Source organism: Epinephelus lanceolatus, chromosome 15 (assembly GCF_041903045.1).
Source record: "Epinephelus lanceolatus isolate andai-2023 chromosome 15, ASM4190304v1, whole genome shotgun sequence".
NCBI lineage: Eukaryota > Metazoa > Chordata > Actinopteri > Perciformes > Serranidae > Epinephelus > Epinephelus lanceolatus.
Window position 1 is genome coordinate 19,895,983 of NC_135748.1, and position 20,810 is coordinate 19,916,792.

The window sequence follows — 20,810 nt, forward strand, 5'->3', positions numbered from 1 at the left end:
ACCATCAGTGATACAGCCCAGCATCAAGGTGAAGACAAAGGTAGAAAAATATGTTATGTAGTGTTTTTTTAAATTTATTTTAATTTTAATTCACAGCATAACCGCCTCCTTTGACTACATGAATAAGTTAATAGGGCTGCATGTCAAGTAATATATTATAATGTATTAAATTATACATTATATATACTATTATAATGTTTTTCATGTTTGCAGCTATTGAATAATATATTACTTTCTATAGGATGTATAAAAATTCCCTATTTATGAATAATGCAGTAGAGATTCGGATATAATCAGCAGGAAATGCACACTTCTTGGTGGCTCTATTCACAGTGACAGTGTCTTTTTTTTGCCTCTATACTCTTCCAGCTTAAGTCAGACTTAAAGAAATAAACTCCAGATTTCCAATGGAAGTTTATAAATTGTCACAGAGTTAAGTTTCAAGGTATTAATCTCCTCAACCTCACCATCTTCTTGGTGGTTTTATTCAAAATAACTAGTGTGAAGAATACTTTTAAATAAAGAGATATTTAATCTCAATGAGGCTCTCCTGTTTAAAAAACTAAATAAAAATACATACCTAATGCAAGTGTACATAAAATATAAAAAGGTTTAAGGTTTAAGTTTGGTCTGAGGTGAACATTTGGTCAACAGAACCACGATATGAACATCAGTAAGCACAGACTACAAAAATATCACTGTTTATTGATCATACTGAAATGTACGTATGACACAGAGAGTCAGTAGTAGTCGTTTACAGTACTGGACAGCACCGATGGCTAATACAATACAAAAATACTGGGCACTAAGATCAAGACATTGCAAATGAAAATACATTCTCTGATAGCCTGTAACTATGTAACAAAGTGTTTTCTTTAAAACTGACCGACACCAGGATGCAGCATTTTAACTTTCACAAGCTCCTTTCAGGCACTTGAGCTTATTATTGTGACGTACAGTATACACATGTTCATATGTAAGTCCAGGATGTGGGATGTGTTGTGAGTTAAGGCAGCTTGGTGATGATTAGTGTGTCAACCTTTATTTTAAAATACTTCACAACGCTCTGGCTTCAGTATTGCACTGATTCAGGTCTGCCTCATACAGCTGTCTTTACACATTACAGACTATAATACTTGGAAATGTTGAGACACATAAATACATTGACGGGTAGAGATTCTATAGTCGTGTGTTCAGTCAGTATCTTAGGAAAATTATCCTTCTGTGTAAACAAAAAAAAAAACACAAGTCTGTGAGACACATGATTGGTTTAAGTCCCTCGTATTTAGAACAGTTATACATCAAAACTATTAGTGTCTTCTTCGTGCAAAGCTGACTAGAACTCCCAGGAGTCCATCCACTTCAGACCAGCCATGGAGCTGCCCGGCTCGTGTGCCAGAGGACCCGTCATGCCGTAGGAGAGTGGGTGGAACAGGTAGAAACTTACAGACAAAAAATGGATTACAGTGATTTATACAAAATAAAAGACACACTTTTAAAATGTTTTATGAGGTCATCTATAACAAGGCTAGCTGTTTCCACCTGCTTCTAGTCTTTGTGCTAAGCTAAGCTAAACACCTGCTGGCTGAAGCTTCAACTTCAACAGGCAAATACAAACGGCTCCTCTCATCTATTTCTTCTAAAAAAAAAAAAAACAACTGATGATGTACTGTTTCTGACAGTGTAAGAATGACCCACAATAAAATTTCCTTCACAGTAGTTACACTGCTAATCATCTCACCTGTAAAGAACACTCAACAGAAGCACCATCTGCCCCAGTCTCTGCAGCCAATCACAATAAGGAGGGCGGAGTAGCAGCTCAGTGCTTTTCAGCAGGATGTCAAATGTAATTCCTGTGAAAAACAAACAGAAGGCTTTAACCAGAACCCTGTGACCAACATGACTGTTATGCCTGCACCAGGGTTTTTCAGAATGTGACACCGTGAGCCTCCATGCGACAACACAGACAACTGCGCCTGCCAGCAATGCGTATACTCTGATACTCCCAAAGCATTTGCGCAACGTGTAAAAGTTCATATTCGTGGATTTTGTTACTCCTTAGGAGTGATATGTAGTAGGACCTATTATCATATGTCATCTTACTTTGATTTGGGGATAGTCATGTGCTAAGATTTGGTAAATAGACTTGCACTTGTACAGTGTCTTTCAACCACTCAAAGCGCTTTTACACTACTTGCCATATTCACCCATTCACACACACACATTCACACACTGGCTGCTAAGGCTACCATACAAAGTGCCACCTGCTACTCATTAAACATCCACACATGCTCACACATTTGGGGTTCAGTATCTCACCCAAGAATACTTCGACATGTGGACTACAGGAGCTGGGGATTGAACCACTGACCTTCTAATAAGTGGACGACCCACTGTCCCTCGTGAGCCACAGCTGCCTCAAACTATACTACTAACTCTATGAAACTACACTTCCCATAATGCTATGGGGAATCTAAACAGGAATTGTGTTACCAGTGAAAGGCATTTTATGGATACCTCCACTTTTTAGATTGGCTAGTACTTGTCACGTCGATGTGTCAAGGTTGCAGGCAGGTAGGATTGCAGCAAACAAGTCATGGCTAGGGCTAATAGTAGCCAATCACAGCACAGCAGGGTAGGACTAGCCAGAATCTAAAATGTGTGTATCATATCTCTGTGTTTATATTTGACTTAGTTTTGACTCCAACAAAAAGTATGATTTTCAAAACAAATTGCGGCAAGTGCTTTTACCTCATGTAGTATCTCTGCCTCCCTCCCTCCTCCCTGAAAACCTCTTGTGAATATAACTGAAGTAGCTAAATGCAATGAGGACTTGGTACCTGTTAGCATGCTACTGAAGAGCATTGCAGGGAAGTAGTGGTGGTAGTAGAGGACACGACCCATTGTATAGAAAGGTGCATAGTGCAGCAGCCAGCCAAGGAGTAGCAGTCCTCCCTCTCTCATGAGCACACGGGAATGCTCTGGAAAAAAACAAGTGGAGTATGGACCGTTTATTTGATGTGTAAATAATGTTTTACTGCTGTTGCAACCATCATCAGTCAGTACCACTGTTAATCATACCTATTCTTTTCTGGCTCAGTGAGAAACCTCTTTGGAGGGCTATAGCTGCCACGGCCACCATGATAGGATACACTCCCAAACTGGCCAGGTTCATCCACCAGATAACCTGGAAAAGAGTGTGTAATCATGAAGGTATTAATGTGCATTGGTCAGACAGGAGCGACAACAGGAAACATGAAGGACGCTTTAGACGGACTTACAGGGTTCCCCAGCAGGTAAACACGATACTCTGTGTCATTCACTCCAGAAAACCTCAAACCCTTTAAAGCAATGACAATAATCAATTGTAGTTATGCATTTACTTTGAATTTAAAAAAATAAACTTTATACTGTGGATCATTGTACCTGGTAGTTGATGGGCCAGTGCCAGGGTTTGGAGTTCATCTCATTATCTTTGGGTTTCAGACCACTGTTACCCTAAAGAGACATATTTTATGTCAATAAATGATTTGTTATAAAACACATATTTTAATCACAGATGGATTTCTCACTGTTCCTTACTCTTATCATGACAATGTGGGACTCCAGCAGGATCTCCAGAAAATGGGGCTTCAGCACAGACAGGCTAATGTTGGGCACTGCCAGAACACAAGAGAAGAGGAACATGTTGGTTAGTGTTTGACATCATGAAGTGTGGACAAAAACATAGGAATGTATGTATCTTACATTTGGGGTTGATGTGATCCTCAATGTTCCACTGAGAGCTTGGAGTCTCCTTCAAGTAAGGACTACAGGTCACCTCCACCTGTTCCCAGCCCCTGAACAGAAACAAAGCATGTACTTTGACTTTCCATACACACAGTGAATCCTAAATATGTTAAGTCAGAGCAGAGACTAGTTTTACCACTTTGGGAGAGTCTTGCCAGAGGAGTAAAGCACACAGCCAGTAGCTCGGTGCAGAAAGCGGACTTTGCTGCGCAGCACCTTCACCAGGTCGCCCTTCCGGCCTCCACACACCTCCACCTGCCACAGGTCGTTGGTGTCACCTGTGCCATTCTAAGAACAGGACAAAGGCGGGGATGTGTTTTAAAATTGGGGACATACAAATACATAGGCTACGATCAGGCTGCAGGCAAATCACATCTTTAGGACAGTATAGAGGATATATTTAGTATAGAGGAGGAGTTCTGAAGTGTGACTTCACGGCAAATCTGATTTCCCTGCAGTCTAAACGTAACCTAATATCTTAGTAATACTGAATAAGGCAACTGATAGTTTGGCAGCTTAAAAACGCAGTTAAAAGTAACTTCAACAGAAAACAAACTTCACCCAGAAGTCATCTAACACGTCATTGGTCAACTGTACAGAGCAGTAGGGTGAAAAAAGTAATCTTTTTATAGCGCAGCTTCATGTTTGGGATCTACTCACGATGCCATAGCCTGTAACCTGGAAGTGTTTCTTGGTCAGAGGGGCCTCATGGAGGTGAGCGTGAAGGTTACGGGTTGTCCTGAAAGGACCAGGAAATATTACATCATCACAAACACTGAATCATTTAAATCGGCGATCTGATTTAAACCAGCGGATATTAAATAATATGTTTTTCATTTCACTGCTCTGTGGAGTCATGACACTTACTCTTTGTGCTCCAGTCGAATTATATCACCATGACGAACCAGATCAGGTGTCCCAGATTGAGCTGAAGAGGCAATAGACTTAAACAATAAGAAGCTTGAACATTATTTCCTTATGAATTAAATGAACACTATTGGTATCTTTGAACAGAATATCAACCCCATCTGCTCACATCCATTCTCATCCTGTCTGCGAACAAGCCACACGTTGTTGTAGTCCTTATGGAGATAGGCTGTCACCTGTAAGGAAACAGCAGAGGCAACTTTTATTTAGAATAAATTATTACAGATAACACCTTATGTATATGTCTCACACTGTAGCCTGACCTGCTGCTGCTTTGCTCCCACTCCTTCTGGGTATAAGTGCCAGTGAGAGTGCAAATAGCCTCCAGCTATACGGAGGTTCTTTACTGTGATGGTGGAGCCATATGCCAGGTCTGCATTGGGAGAAGAACAAGATATTGCCTCACATCATTATACGACACAAGAAGCAATTACGTTAAACAATAAATAAATAAATAAAACTTAAATGTAATTTAAAGGTCCAGTTTGTAGGGTGTAGGAGGATCTATTGGCAGAAATTATATACGATATTATTAAGTATGTTTTCATTAATTTACAACCACCTGAAAATAAGAATTGTTCTTTTTTTGTTACCTTAGAATGAGTCGTTTATATCTACAGACAGAGCGGGTCCTCACTCATGTAGTCTGCCACGTTGTTCTACAGTAGCCGATAATGGATTCCACCAAATTCAACATACTAGACCTAGACCGTTAAGTAGTCTAACTTCGCTTCTCTCTCTGCCAAAAAGTTGCACCTTAACGGGGCGGCAGTAGCTCAGTCCTTAGGGAATTGGGTTGGGAACTGGAGGGAGGCCAGTTCAAGCCCTGTCTGGACCAAATATGGAGTGTGAACTAGTACCTGGACAGGTTCCAGTTTGCCTCCTGGGCACTGCTGATGTGCCCTTGAGCAAGGTACTGTACCCCCCAACTGCTCGAGGCCCTTGTCCGTTGGCAGCCCCCTCGCTCTGATATCTCTCCATTTAATGCATGTATAGGCCCTGTTTGTGCATGTGTGTATTTCGAGACTGTGAATATATAACAACAACAGAGTGAAAAAAAATTGAATTCTCCTTGGGTATTAATAAAGTACATCTTCTTCTCTAGTCATTTGTTCGCTTTCCTCACTTTTCCCTGCCAATAAGAGTGATTTACCCATGGGCTTTGCCGTCTCAGATGCGATCCAATATCCTCAATTGGCCGAAAAACAGTAGACAAAGGCTGACTTGGCCCCTACTTACTGTGGAGCCAGATCAGCTAGTGCTTTGTAGACCAAAAGGAGGATTTTGAACAGTATTCTACAAAGAACAGATAATCAGTGAAGGTTTCAGAGGACTGGAGTTTCACTTTTTGATCTTTTTGTCTTGTTTAGAACTCCAGCGGCCGAGTTCTGGATAAGTTGCAATTTATTGATTGTTGTTTTTGGAAGACCTCACATTAGCTAGTGTTGTTGCTCCTTGCTGCTTTAAACATGCAGTGAGTTTATAGCTCCACAGCAGATCTCTCTGGTCACAAGGTGGAAACCTCCTCCATGTGCCGAGAGCACTTTCAAAGTCTGGTGAGATGGCATTCAGTATTTATGCACCTTATGAAACAGTTTGCCTGCTGACCTTAGACTGGCTCCAAAACTGTGTCTTAAAACTAAAGACCGTCCTTGTCACTCAAGAATTCTCTTAAATGGACTCAGTGTATTTGTACAGTGTTTATGTGTATATATGTGATTTTATGTGTATGTCTGCAGAGATGTTTCTGTTTAATTGCAATTTTATTTTGTTTTTATGTAAAGTACTTTTACCGTTAAATGTGAAATGGATTATGGAACAAATCATATAAAAGAACAATAAGCCTTCATAGAAAAACCCTGATATGTTGGTAAAATGTAAGCAAACACTTCAGCCCATCTGGCTGTCATCAACACTAAGTGAATGCCTACATCTCTTTTACCCTCCTCCTCCATTGTCTTATTAGTGTTTTAGTAAACACAGCTGCAGCGTCATGTGGTTTTATTCACAAATGTGTTTGGGACTCACACTCAGGCATGGACGCATTGTGGAGATTGTTCCCGATTAGACGAGACTGAAAGGCTGAACTGAAGAAACCATCTCCCGGTCCACTGGTGAGAGAAAACAGTTGTGATGTGTAGACGTCTTTACGCAATACTGAGAGTGAGATGAGCAGTAATAATCACACTGTATCCATAATATAACAAAGAGACGCACCTTTTGTTCAACACAACAAAGTGGATTGCAAAGATTGTAACATAGAGGAAGACCGGAAGCAGGATGAGTCCAACAACCCGAGCCAGGAAGTGCTTTGTGATGTCCACCTGGAGCCAGAAAATAAGGTGACAAGAGCCTAACAGACAAACCTCTAATGTAACTCATCAACACTATCAGTTACCATTCAAAACATTATGCTGTTTACCAGTGAGAGGCTCAGGTCTCCCAAAAGTCTCCAGAGGTCCCAGACTGTGTTCAGTCCCACCAGCAGGATGACAAACAGACCCACAAACTTCACCCCCAATGCCCCGGCAAGGTTTACACCCGTCAGTACCAGCCACAGCCACCAGGAGGCAGTAAAAGGCCTGAAAACAACAGCAACAACAGCAACTAACCTGCTCTCATCCACTAAAATATTATCCGCTTTGCTGTCTACTGTCTTCCTGATCTATGTGAACACAGCATAATAAAGAATTATCTCATCTTATTTGTTTTTCTACTAATCACTTGGGCAACAAAATCTCCGAAATAAGAGTATTCGACCATCGCAAGACACCAGACTCCAAATTCGTCTATTTATTTCTGCCAAAAATCAGCAGTATTCACTTTAAATAGGTTTGAAATACAAAATAAGCAGGTCAACACATATAAGAAGCTGCAACCAGTGAATGTGTGGCATTAATACCTAAATTATTAGTGGGTTAATTGGTGATTAATGATCGAAATGATCAAAGTAGACATCCACTAACACACTGTTGACCAACTAACTGATATATAAACTAATAATTTCACCACTACATTGTACAGGACAAGATCAGAGAAACCAAAATATAAGTTGTAGTGGTGTCTTACCTGCATCTCTGCTGGTTGAAATTGACCATGCTCAGCACTGCTGCCATGATGAAGAACATGAGAATAGGGTCTAACAGGATGTACTGGGAAATGGTGATACAGCCAGTGTCTGTCAGGAGAAGGACATTGAGCACAAATTAATTTTTCATTTTTACTATAGGATTCAACATTTAAAAAGATTCTCTTCATATGTATCTAAATTGCTGTTAGCAGATCAGCAAAAGAGGCGTAAAATGAAATGAAAACAAAGACTGATGTGCTTTGGACATGGCCGTTTCTCTACTCCCGAAATATGTATGTGCAGGTTCGATCCAAAACTGTATGGTGTTTCTTTATTTTTTTCCAAGAAAAATAAGGATATTGCAAGGTAGAGTACTTAGTGCATTGCAACTTCAATGTGTTTTTGAGTTGTGCGACCCTTTTAAACAAGATAATCACTCACCAAATATGAGCAGAGTGGCAGTGATGAGAGCAGCAGTGTGAGACTGAGACAACTCCAGCACTATGAGGTAGGCAAAGACTGGGAGACAGGAGCCCAACATGGCACAAAACTGTAGGGAAAGAGGCAGAACAGACACGTCAGCAGCCTTGATGTTTTGTCCTTTTAAAGTTGTAACAGAACCACATGTATTTATTCAAATTGCACAGTTAATCAGTTAGACGAGAGCAGGTTTCCTTCTGTGTAAAACAGCATACCCCTCTCATTCCCCAGTAGATGTGGTGCTCATATTTATCTCCTGGCTTTATGAAAGGAAAGGTGCCATCATAACCAGTCATGTAACCAGCGAGACCTATCAGCATCTGCAACAAATTAAGAGGGAACAATATTCATGCTAGAGATGCTTCCCTGAAGAGAGCACACAGAAAGGATGATCTGGGATCTTACTTTTCCAAGAGGAGGATGGACATCAAAAAAGAAGGTCCTGTTGATGTAGTAGCTCCCCATCTTTCCAAAGTGTGTCTCATCCCAGCTGGAACACCAAAATGAGACATCACGTAAACCAGCGATTCCCCATACAAGGGTAGGGGTTGCAAAAGCGTCACGAGGGGTTGCGAGGCCCTCTTAATTTCAAACAGTATAAGAAAGCTTAAAAACAAAATAACATATAGTAGGCCTATATCCCAGCATTTCATTCATTTCTGTGTAGACAACTAAATTGACTGTAGTTACAAATCCTTTATTAACACAAGGATAATCTAACGCATTTCAACCAGAGTCTTCATCAGGGTATCCATGTATTAATAAAGGATTTTTAACTACAGACAGAGTGGCTCATTTTTTGACTGCCTTAACAACCAAAGAGCTAATAGAACAAAGAAAAAGGTCTATTAAGGATGAATCCTTGTTTAAAAACATCAACACAAAAGATTTGATGCAATACACACAAAAAAAGTAGCTCAAAATTCATCCAAATCACTAATTTTACACAAACTTCTTGCAGTTATTACACTTACTATTTGGGTTTATTGCCCAGTTTATCAATTGTTTTGTGCTGATATTGTTTTGCATTGAATATAATATGAAATATCCATAATATATGTCACTTTGTCAGTTTACTTCTTGATGGAAAAGGGGTCAATTAAGGAAAAAAGTTGATGTAAACAAATGCACAAGAAGATGCACATCTCCATACATGCATGCAGAGGACTTTAACTCACCACACATGAGGGGGCTCTGTTATCTTGTAGAGACGTGTAGAGAAAGACAGCCCAACCACCAACATCAGCAGCACCCTGCTTGGAGGGTCCCTCCTGACATCTTCTCTGGTCGGAAGCTGAGCAGATGTCCCGTTTGAAGACTGGGTGTCATCCTCTGACAAGTGTCCAGCAGTCTGACTGTGTTTGTCCTTCGATAATGTAACTGATAGGGTCTTTTCTGAGGTGGGAAAGAGTCTCCTGTTTCGTAGTGTTGAAGTGTCCCCTGTTTTGTTCCATTGTGCAATACATTCCTCTTTTGCCATTAGGGAAATTAAACCTGTAATAAATTGGCCAGACCCCCTTCCAAACCAGGTAAGTCTAATATTTTGGTAATGTGGCTAAAATAGCTAGTTAATGGGTGATAACGAGATAATGTGTGACTGTGCTGTCAGGGACAATTAACTACACTTAGCATGGATATTAGCAAGATTTAATACTGTAGCACCAGACGTCAGTTCTCAACACTGTATGACAAAACAGGCGACATAGACAGTGACTGTCACACTTCTCCTTATCATTAAATTATCACACATAATATTACTTACATTGCCGCTGAGCTATTAAGACGTTTTTATCGATAACATACTTATTTTAGCTCGCTAACCGAGTGTCCACTCGTTAAACGGCGGCATACCGCACAGTATTAGCTGACAGATAGCTAACGGTCTCTTTCGCCTCAGATAACCGTTAAATTATTCAAAGATTTACATTAGCAACACAGCCAGAGCACGAGAGGTTTCTGCTCCAGGAGTCAACGAAACACGTATGAAGCGAGGTGGCTTCTGGGAGGTGTATTCCACTGTATTATTTATGTGGGCACAGTGTTGGAAGCCAAACACAATTTCCCAGAATCCTTCTGGAATAGCTCCTCGTCTCCGGTTAACCAATGGGAAAAGGTTATGGAAGAGATGGGAAAGCAGTGCTGTACAGCGCCATTTTGCCACAAGATGGCGATATAGTATAATACATAATTTTAACACCAATTCTTTTTTATTTCTTATTTTTAAAATTAATAGAGTGCCCCAAAAATGAGTCCTAAAGCCAAGAAAAAAATAATTATAGTTATTATAGTTTTCTTGAATAAAACTCGGATGAGTTAGCATTTTACAATTCACAGTTCCTTCATTTTTAAGTTAATGGGTTTTGTGAATAGGCTTTTGGTTAGATGTCTGATATAAGGTCTGTGGTTAACACAAGGTTCAGAGATGTTCACATTTTGTTGTATGACATAAAATACATCAAAAAATAAATAAACACTTGTGAACACTAATGCCTCTATATCTCTTCAAAAAGGCGGTTGATAACAAGTGGCTAAATGAGACTACAGAACGTCATCACACCGCCCTCGCTAATGTTAGCTTTTTACTTCTGGAAGTTGTATTTAGGCTTCAATAATCATGAAAATTGTTCATTTTTGAAAAACAAAAATGTGCTGAACAAAATGTGTAAGTATCACAAATGTTTTTCTGCCAGCTAATTTGAGGCAGTAATCCAAAATCCAATTGAAAAATCCTATAGGGTTTTTGACAAGGGAACCAGTGCGATGCTAACTTCCGTGTCGGCCTACAGAAAAACGTCATCCCTGGAGCATTTCCGGTCTCCAGTTTTAAATTTATTTTAAGTTCAGACTTTGGGAAGATATAAAGTCTGTGGTTCATGTCCGTTGTCAGATACCCAAATGCCAGTGGAAACAAACTAAGTGCAATTGCTAAGGCATTTGAATTAAATTTTTTGTTACCCTTTATGTATTTCCATGTTGTGCAATGTAATGCTTTATGTCATAATGATGCTTACATGCAAATATACAAAAATAATACTTGAATAATTTGTGCCTTTTCTGCATCAGTTTATGGTGTCAATAACTAAAATACTGAGCAGGATGTGTCCCCTGCATCCTCCCCTGAAGTCTACACCTATGGATATCACTTTTACTGTAAGTGAAGGATCTGAATACATCTGCAGAGCACACTCTGACTACTTACATCACACTTACATAATAATGAGACAGCAATCCATGTGCATACCTGTCCCAAGCTGTTCAATAACCACACTGCTGGGTGTAAGACTAACATCTAGTGTCTTTATTATCATACTATAACTACCAAATTTGTGTTAATACAAATAAACTTCCATGGCAGCAGATTTCTATGTGAATAAACATACAATGGTCAATCCAAGTTGTGTCATGGGTGCCAAGTAAATTTCAAAGAGACAGATAATTTTCATGTTTTTATTTTGATGACTGATAGTGATTACAGTCAAGAGGTAAACAAAATGAATGAGCATGATATTTCCAATGACCACAGCTTTACAACAAGACATTTATCTCAAGTTATTTGCGGTATTGAAAGGCTTTAAATATTCCAACTTTGACCTAAATGCTAGACTTCCGGTCCGGTTCAGCTGATGATTTGAACAGCACTGTAAAGTGAAGCGGAAACATCTGTGCTACTGTAAGTTTATAGGTTATGAATGCATGTTAAGGGCGTAAGTCATCAACGTTAGAATTAGACCTTTATGTGTCTGCACTGCTGAGATTTCTTGAGAGAAGTTCAATCCATTAGACAAATAATGCCATTGTATCTTAAACCTGAATATAATAGGCAAAAAGCTATTAGTGGGAGTTTAGAAACCGAATGCATAGGCTGATACTGTTTATGATACATTCATGATGTAAGGATCCAACAGAGACTAAAAGAAATAATGTTCACAATGTTTCTAATATTTAGCCGTTAAGTTGTGACGCACGAAGTTGGCGCTTGCATTTCCGAAGCATTGTCTTTGTAATGAACTCGAAGAGACAAAATGTCTGTGATTAGAACAGTGCTGCCACTTCCAAAAAATATATTTCATTGTCTGCTCCACAGGGCAGGGTATACACACAGTTCCTCTGGTACAGTGTCAGCCACTCTCCTCATACATAAAAAGATATGCTTTAAAAAAAAAAAAAAAAAACATTTTTACAGACATGTATAAATCTACAAAGCTATAATGCCAGATTTTTCTTACATTTTATGTTTTATGTCAAACAAAATATTGGTTGTGCTATAATGCATTAAGAGAATATGTAACAAAATAATACATAGTACTAGATCTGTACAAAATATACCAAACCTCTCCAACGAAGCCTGTGTCTTTACATGCATTCAGAGATGCACACATGGGAACGGTCTACTGTGACATGTGGGATCCTTTTGCCTGTGTGTGGCACTGGTACGTAAAACTAATCTTTCATTTAAAGATCTGATATTTGTGGATGATTTTAACTAACTTACCTTCCTGTGGTTTCAGAAGTTAGGCTAGAATCAAATAAAATGGTGCATATGGTTTTTACAGACGTGTAAAACAAGTTGAGACTGTTAAAGAGAAAAAAAATGGGATCAGCTACTGAGTCTGTTTTCCTACTTCATTTCTGTTGTTTATATTGTGAAAAAAATGGAGGAAGGCAGGTTATACCGATCGCAACTTTTACCAAAACATCACATAGATCATCATATACATCTACAGTCTTTCCAAGTCCACGTAAAGGCTGAAGTTTTAATGGCTGTGTCGACTCCTCTTGGTTTCTTCCACTTCAGCTCGTAGTTAATCTCGCAGAAGAGAAAGGCAGTTGTGGGAAAAAGTTCTCTCTTTGAATTTCTGACGTTTATCAACCCTGGCGTCCGTTTAGTCCAAGGTCAACGCTATAATTATAATGACGGAGTGAGTAAATTGGTGAGAGGTTTGACAGTGAGGCACGAGCTGATTTATGAGTGGCTGATTTCTTATGACATTCCTTCTCTTACAAAAGACATTTATTATCTCCCCACACTGTCTCTGAGGTCAATTGGCGAGACAAATAAAACAAGAGGAATCAAGTACACCCTCTAAGAATAGGTCGCTTTCTTAGTTTGCAGAGGCCCGTCATGTAAATGAAATAAATAACACAACAAAAAAAAGAAAAAGAAAAAAAAAGAAAGTGACAGAGGAAAATAATGTGGAAAATATATCTGCATATCAAATTGCCTGGGGTTACTGAATAAAAACGATCAGTCCACAAAATCCCTTTAAGGCAAATGGATATCTGGTGAATACTAAATCCCATGTAATACATTCACTGCACAATTCCTGGTCCTCTTGAGTGTGTATGAGGGGGACATCAGTGTGTTTTGTGTTGAAAGGGAGTGTGTGTGTATGTTTGTGTCTGTGTGTGTGCGTAGGGAAACAAGTTTGGACGTCTCAGCGTTGCTGTTGGAGATTTAGTGCCAGGCCCTTGGGGGAAAGGGCAGAGGGGTGTAAGGGTGATCTTTGAGGGAGCAGGAAAAGCCAGCAGTCTGTCTCAGTTTTCTCCCTCCGCAGGCCCAGACTCCTCAGACTCTGGGATCTCTGGGATGCACTTGTGGGGCTCTGCTGCGGCCACGAAGCCTGGTGAACAGGTGCACTTGTACGACCCCTCTGTGTTGGTGCACTGCCCGTTCTGACACAAGGGCACCTTGTCGCTGATGTCCTCACACTCATTTATGTCTGGAAGCAAAAGGAGACATGATGAGTTAGTCAGCGGGGAGATTTAACAGCTGAAACAGCTGCCTGCGCCACATCTGCTGCTGAGCGGCCTTGTGGGTATTTGAGGAGAGGGATGCTGGAATGCTGAAACAATTCCTACTTTTGATTTCACCTATACGCCTCTGTCTCCTTCTGTCTTCCTCTGTTTTTCCTTTCTTTCCTCTTGTTTTTCTTCCTTCTTTCGCCTTCCTTCCTTCCTTTCCTTTGTTAGCTTTCTATCATATCCCACGACCTCAAAAGCGGAGTTAAACAAATCCTAAACTTTAAAGCTTAACTGTTAAACAAACATGAAAGAGAAGTTCTTTAGGTGGTCAGAAAAAAAGGAAATCTGAACATCTATAATGCCAGAGCTGCGATGCTTGGTTGATTAATCGAAAGAAAATGACTCTACTCCTACTCTGATAATCCATTAATCGTTTAAAGAAGTATTTCACTGCTGGAGAGATGGTCTTCTCACAAAACTGGGCTGTCTATGTGGTAGGAAGACACACATACTTTTGAAATTGGTGCTACATGCTGAGAGAAAACTGAGAAAAACGACTGTGGCATTTGCTTTTGCTCAAGAGGTAGAAAACCTACAACTACCAGGATGCACTGCACCACACCAGATTAATAAACACTCCCACACGTGGGTGACATAATTGCTGAATCCATATGTCTTGACTTCACCGCACCTGCAGACTCGCAGACTTTGTGCGCGTGTTCCCAGTAAGTCTGGGAGTGCTAAAGGCCGTCCAAATCCATAATTCCTCCGGTCCACAAGCGGCCTAAAGTGGACTTTCTGCAGACTTTCAGAGAGTCCACTTGGGATACAGACTTCAGCAGACTTCACTGATTTAATTGCTCACAGTTCATTGCAATACGGACGTCATGTGGTAGGTTTTTTTTTTCCAAAGCTTGTTACTGTAGCCTAATAAAACAACACTTGAATCGTGTAGGCCAGAAATAATATTCAACATCATCATGATAGATAAATATGTAGAAATACAACTATTGGTTGCACAGTGTAATACCAAATATGAAGGCTAGAACAGTGGCCGAAAAATAATTAAAGAAGATCTCCTGATGTAACTAATGACTATTTAGTCATAGCCCAGTCCATTTGTACAACCATCTCTGTATGTGGATGTCTAAAGTCTGCATGTTACACAGAAATGTATTTTGTTTACTCACAAACCCTATCTTTGGGATTTATCTTATTATCTGCAGGGATAGATGAGCAGCAGAAATATAACAGCTGTTAAAATGATTGTAATCGTTGCTAAAACCTTTCCATGGCAACGAGTAAAATAGTCTGTCAATCGGCAGCTTGCGGTCTCTGCCCTTGCAGACTTTACGTGATGGCGGTGAACTCGTCATAGTACGTACGACTAAAGTCTGCGAGGGCTTAGTCTGCAAGTCTAAAAGGTGGACATTTGGATTCAGTCAGTGCAATCTTAGCTGTTCTGACGTAGAAAACAAAATGGCAAGCTGGTAACAAAACATTAAGCTAAAATATGTTTCTGAAAACATTTTAGGTGAGAAATAGGAAACATAGTAACAGAATCTTGGTTTAAATTTTATCAGCAGTGCTTATTGTTGTTGTTTGAGAGAGGAAGAAGAGAGAGGGGCAGGTCTCTCTCTTGATCCGCTCCTATGGTCTTTGTGTCCATGATGGCAGACATACAAATATTTTGAAGTACAATCAATCAGCAAAAGCCCTAGAGCCAGTAAATCCTCTAAATGATGAAAAACATATCATCCAACGGATTTGAGCTGAGAGATGAGCAGGGAGATCTGGGTGGTGGTCAGATGGAGGGAAGTTTCCCACAGTTCATTTACATTAACTACCTACATTGTTATGATTCAAAGCTGGTTGAAAATTTCCAAAATCTTGGTTCCAGCTTCTCAAATATGAGGATTTGCTGCTTGTCTGCATGTAACATTATAGTACATTAAATATTTTGGAGTTTTGGACCTTTTTTTTTTGGACAGAACGACATGTAATCTGACCAAATGATTAATCAAGAAAGTAATGAACACATTCATTGCCAATGAAAATAATCATTGGTTGCATCCTCAAACAATTACATGACAACTGGGCAAACTCCGTGCTGGTAAAGATTATGTGATCAAAAGCTCAGCAGCCACTAAATGGACCTGGAGGTGAGATTGCTGAAAATGTTATGCAATCTTGTGAGCAATAAACAAGGCTGTTTTAATTAGTTCCACAGAAGTTCATATTTGGAAGTACAAGGTTTTCATTTAACACCAATGCTATGTTGCATAATATATCATCTTGTATATCTTTAACCAAACATGCCGTCATGTTGCGTGACGGCTGGACGGGGTCTGAACTCGTGTTCCCAGCCATCTTGAGCACTGAGCTGCTCAGAACGATGGCAAAATTAACAATGGCTTGGATTATGTTTCCCTCTGGCCTTCCAGTGATTTTTCTTTCTCCGTTTTCAGCACGGGAGGTCTGATTGTCATTTCATAGCATCTCGAATGACCCTCCTTCTGTTTATGTCATGTTCTGCTGGGGAAATGCTAGTGGTGATATTTATAAAAGGAGGCATGGCACGAGCTGCGCACCTCCCACGTGTTTCCACAGGGTTGGAATTCAATCACTTTCCTTGGGAAAACGTCTGGCCTTGGAGCTGATAAGCTCGTATGCAGACTGAATATTGTAATCATAGCATTTCATTACAACAAGACGGTCTCACTTTCTTACAAAACAAACAAAGTACACTTAAAAGATATAATATCTCATGTAATACACTGAGTGGCTAAGATTCAAGGCCTCCTCGCTCTTGGCAGTGTGTGTGACTAGGGAATTTCAGAGCAAAGGGTAACACACCATGGTTTTGTGAAGTACACTGCTTTCATTAGTTTCCCATAAAACATAACTTAATGCAAGGTTGTTAAATTCAAAGCTTCTCCTTGAGCTTGATGATATACCGCATGAAGGGTTACCTCACTGAAATTAATCCAAGACCTGGCTCCAGAAGGCTTAAAACCTGGAGGGAGGGTTCACTGTGGTTTGATTTGGAGATTCAACACCGCATTTTGAAGCAAGTTTAAACGAGATGATTGATTCCCTATTGATTCTAGGAAGTCCCTGAACATTTTAACTTGGAACACAGAGTGCACATGTGGGTGGTCTGTTGAGAGAGATACCAAAGATGCTGGGGAAAGAACCCACCTATACAGGCCATCTTGTTTAGGTCAAGTTCGTAACCGTCGAAGCAGTCGCAGGTGTAGCCTTCTCGCACACGGACGCAGCGGCCGTTTTCACACCCATTTAGGATTCCACATTCTTCTGCTCGGAGACCCTCAAAGCTATCGTAGCGCTCTGATTGAACACAGACATATGGAAGAAAACACACGTTACAAAAATATTGTTTACACATCCAGCAGCCACATTATCATTCACTTTGAGTCGTGTTTCTGTTATCCTTATGGTTGTACGTCTAATATTTACTCTCTTTTATCTCTGGTTTTGGTCTCCACCAACAACTGACGGAAATATCTGGCTTTTTAGCTGCTTAATGCTCCACTATGTTCATCGGCTAGGTGCTAACTTTGTCTGTCTGCTGTTTGCTGCTGGTAGAAAGTAGGATTTAAGAGCTATTTCACTGAAAACACCTGCCTGCTGCTGCGGAACAAACACACTGAGAGCCGTGAGAGTGACAGCTTAACGATGAACTGTAAATCACCACAGAGCTTGGTAAAGCAGATTTGGGTGATAAGTCTCTGTAGGTTCATCACTATGGAGGATGAAAGAATGACTTAGGTTTTTAATAAATGTATAAATAAACACTGGAATAAGTAAATAAATCTGAAATAAACAAATAAATGTATAAATACATAAAAGAATAAATAAGTAACTTCATAAATAAATAAATAAATGTATAAAGAAATACATAAAAAGATAAAAATAGAAATAAAAAGAATAACTAAAATGCTTAAATGAATACAGTAAAAAATAAATGTATAAATACATGATTAAATACATGTTGAAATAAATGTCAAAATAAATACACAAATTTATGAATAAATAAATAAATATATATAAAAACATAAACACTCTGTCTGTATGTTAATGAGGCAGGAGGTCCCAGCCTCTGCATTTACATCGTTATTCATGCATTTCTTCATTTATTTCTTCATTTATTTTTAGCATTTATTTACCATTTAATTTATTCACTTTTTTTAAAAAATGTTTTAGCAATGTATTAATTGATATTTAAGTAATTTTTTTATCTTCCATAAATCACTTCAAACCCCTCTCACATTGTCGCATTGTTTTTACTTCTCATTTAATACACTGTTATTATAAAATTATCAAGTATTTCCACTTTAAATAAAATGTAAAAATTTATATAGTATTGCTTAAATAAACATTTAAATGCAAGATTGTACTTTCAATGCTGGAATTTTCCATTATGCTTATTGCTATTAATGAGTTTGACTTGGTCAGCTTGTCGACTATGAGCCATCTTTGGGAAACAAATGTTGGTGACTGTCAGTGACTGTAGCTCATAGTTTAATTTATTTACCACTGCATTGTAGCTTATAGTGTACTGTATATTATTCACAAATGCTCACCTGCATAGGAATCTACTGGTCGTGGCTGCTGCTCCCGTGGTCGTGTAATGGGGACCCGGGAAGGTGGCTGTTGAATGCTGTAGTCATTGAAGAGAGGAACGCCTTCAGGAATGTCATAGGGTCCTGCAGGGCTGCCGTAATTGTCCCAGTACGGAGAACCAAAAGATTCCACAGTATCCTCTGGCCCCTCAAGACCGTACTCATATCCCGGCCGCTCTCGCAGACTGTCTGTACCTCCTCCCCGAGGCAGGTTACACATCACTGCATAGTCATCTGAGGAGTTATATTTTGCATATTAATAACAGTGACATGTTGATGTAATGACAGATATTACTGTGCAGTGTCATCACTGTCTTGTTCTTTTTCTGCATCATTCTTATATCCTGCTGCTCACCAGAATCTTTCCGAGGGCAGAAGGCACACTGTCCACTCCAGGCAATGCCGTACAGGCAGCAGCATTCGGTGTATGTAGTTCTGCGTCCCTGGAGGGGATCTGAACACATGTTGTCCCCCTCCAGACGCTGCCAGCAAATATCCATGTGCACATCGTGTTCAGGTTCTAGAGGTTCTGGGACATAGAACGAGGAGGGAGAAAAACATAAACCAAGGATGCAGCCATTTATATCACCGATATCTCATTCTATGGTAGAGGAAAAGTAAAGTGAACACATCCTGCCTTAAATGGATATTTTTCAAATCTGCTCTTTGTTATGAACAACTTGGTTAATACCAGTAAAAATTCTACCACTGTGAGACCTAACGTTTAGACTGAAAATGCTGTCACACCTTCTGTGGTGTTGAGGCCAATGCAACGCCGCCGTGTGCTGTCCAGAACTAATGGAGGACTGCAGAAACAGTTGAAAGACCCAGCTGTGTTCACACACACTCCATTCTCACAGGCGGTTCCAAATCCACACTCATCGTAATCTGAAAAACACATTCACAAAGAGACAGAAATTATGATGACATGTGGTTAAAATAATTGAGGTGCAACAACCAGTAATTTGATCATCAATAAAAATTTATTACATTTCAAAACATTGGTATTATTCAAACTAGAGGAAGATCTGTAGCTTCTTAAGATCTTTACAGTACGTTTTTGATGGCATGCCACTGAATCAGTTTTTCAGTATAAAAATGGAGAAAATGTCAACATGAGACAGATCACAAATCATCCTGAAAATGATTCATGAAATAAAACACTCATATAATGACATCTCAGTTCAGTTCTTGTTGTGTAGATGTTTTTCAAATGCTAAAAATAGATGCCTTTTCTTACCCACGCACTCAAGCCGGATGTTGTCATAGTAGAAGCCGGAGCGACAGTAGCAGGTATACGTAGAAAAGAGATTCGAACACTGTCCATTCTTACAAATGTCTGATCCAAACATCTCACACTCATTGGCATCTGAGGAGAGTGAGAGAGATTCACGCTTTGGTGTTACGTAAGTGGGATGGAAAGTAAACACAGTCAAAACATTGGTGCCGTGCTTTAAATGTCATTTATTCCTCCAGTAAGAAGCTGTCAGGACACACTATGGTTACAGTAATTAGTCAGGTATGAAGGCAGGTATCCTGTTAAGCCTTGGCTAGCTGTAGAGACAGTCTTATAAATGTGGCGAGGGATTATGTCCACTGCACCGGTGTAAAGTTCTGTATGAAGGGAGGCTACAAAGCACAGGAATATCAGTACAAGAAGTAAGTATTAATGCGAGAGAGTACCTATGTAAGGGCGCTGTTCTCCCAGATTTTGTGAAGAGGTAACAGTCAGGGGTAACAATCCACTGCCATGAGGGCACAGTTGGTTATAATCATCTGGAAAATACAAATTGGATTCATTAGTGGCAGAGAAGATGAAAAACATAACATGCAATGAATAATCTTGATCCAATTTATTCTGACAAAAAGTTGTTGTACCTCTTCCTGGCACAGGACAGGCGTGGATCTCGCAGTTGTCGCCCCAGCCGGCGCCCACCGTACAGCAGCACTCCTGCTTGGTGGTGTTGCGAGACAAGACATTGTCACAAAAGTTGGCATCGTTCAGGTTATAATAACACTCCTTCCTCTCATCACTTGAGGGAGTGGATGGAGGGACTTGAGGAGCGGGTGTCGGGACCATATCAGCTGTAGATGAACAGAGGAAACATGTCTTCAGGACAGACAGTCAGAGGTTGTGGTTAGCTACATAAAAGAAT

The 20,810-nt window shown here is 39.8% G+C and overlaps 2 protein-coding genes across 2 annotated transcripts in view; both read right to left on the reverse strand.

Moving 5' to 3' along the window:
• Positions 1-674: 674 nt before the first annotated feature.
• Positions 675-10,241, reverse strand: pomt2 (protein-O-mannosyltransferase 2). The gene is made up of 21 exons (XM_033643477.2): positions 9,445-10,241; positions 8,672-8,756; positions 8,482-8,586; positions 8,228-8,336; positions 7,786-7,894; positions 7,139-7,298; positions 6,934-7,040; positions 6,745-6,827; positions 4,980-5,089; positions 4,826-4,892; positions 4,657-4,717; positions 4,450-4,528; positions 3,926-4,077; positions 3,748-3,839; positions 3,583-3,659; positions 3,427-3,498; positions 3,282-3,341; positions 3,082-3,187; positions 2,841-2,981; positions 1,742-1,853; positions 675-1,442 (listed from the first exon to the last, which is right to left on the reverse strand). The coding sequence occupies exons 1-21, from the start codon at positions 9,744-9,746 to the stop codon at positions 1,337-1,339; spliced, it is 2,295 nt and encodes a 764-aa protein (XP_033499368.2). The 5' UTR covers positions 9,747-10,241; the 3' UTR covers positions 675-1,336.
• Positions 10,242-11,699: 1,458 nt separating this feature from the next.
• Positions 11,700-20,810, reverse strand: part of LOC117267185 (latent-transforming growth factor beta-binding protein 2-like) — a 101,747-nt gene continuing 92,636 nt past the window's right edge. The window contains exons 34-41 of the mRNA XM_078175028.1: positions 20,533-20,739; positions 20,338-20,430; positions 19,895-20,023; positions 19,402-19,542; positions 19,010-19,183; positions 18,616-18,888; positions 17,210-17,359; positions 11,700-13,986 (exon numbers count right to left, since the gene is read on the reverse strand). Coding sequence (XP_078031154.1) covers positions 13,802-13,986; positions 17,210-17,359; positions 18,616-18,888; positions 19,010-19,183; positions 19,402-19,542; positions 19,895-20,023; positions 20,338-20,430; positions 20,533-20,739 — 1,352 coding nt within the window. The 3' untranslated portion in view covers positions 11,700-13,801. The remainder of the gene's footprint in view (positions 13,987-17,209; positions 17,360-18,615; positions 18,889-19,009; positions 19,184-19,401; positions 19,543-19,894; positions 20,024-20,337; positions 20,431-20,532; positions 20,740-20,810) is intronic.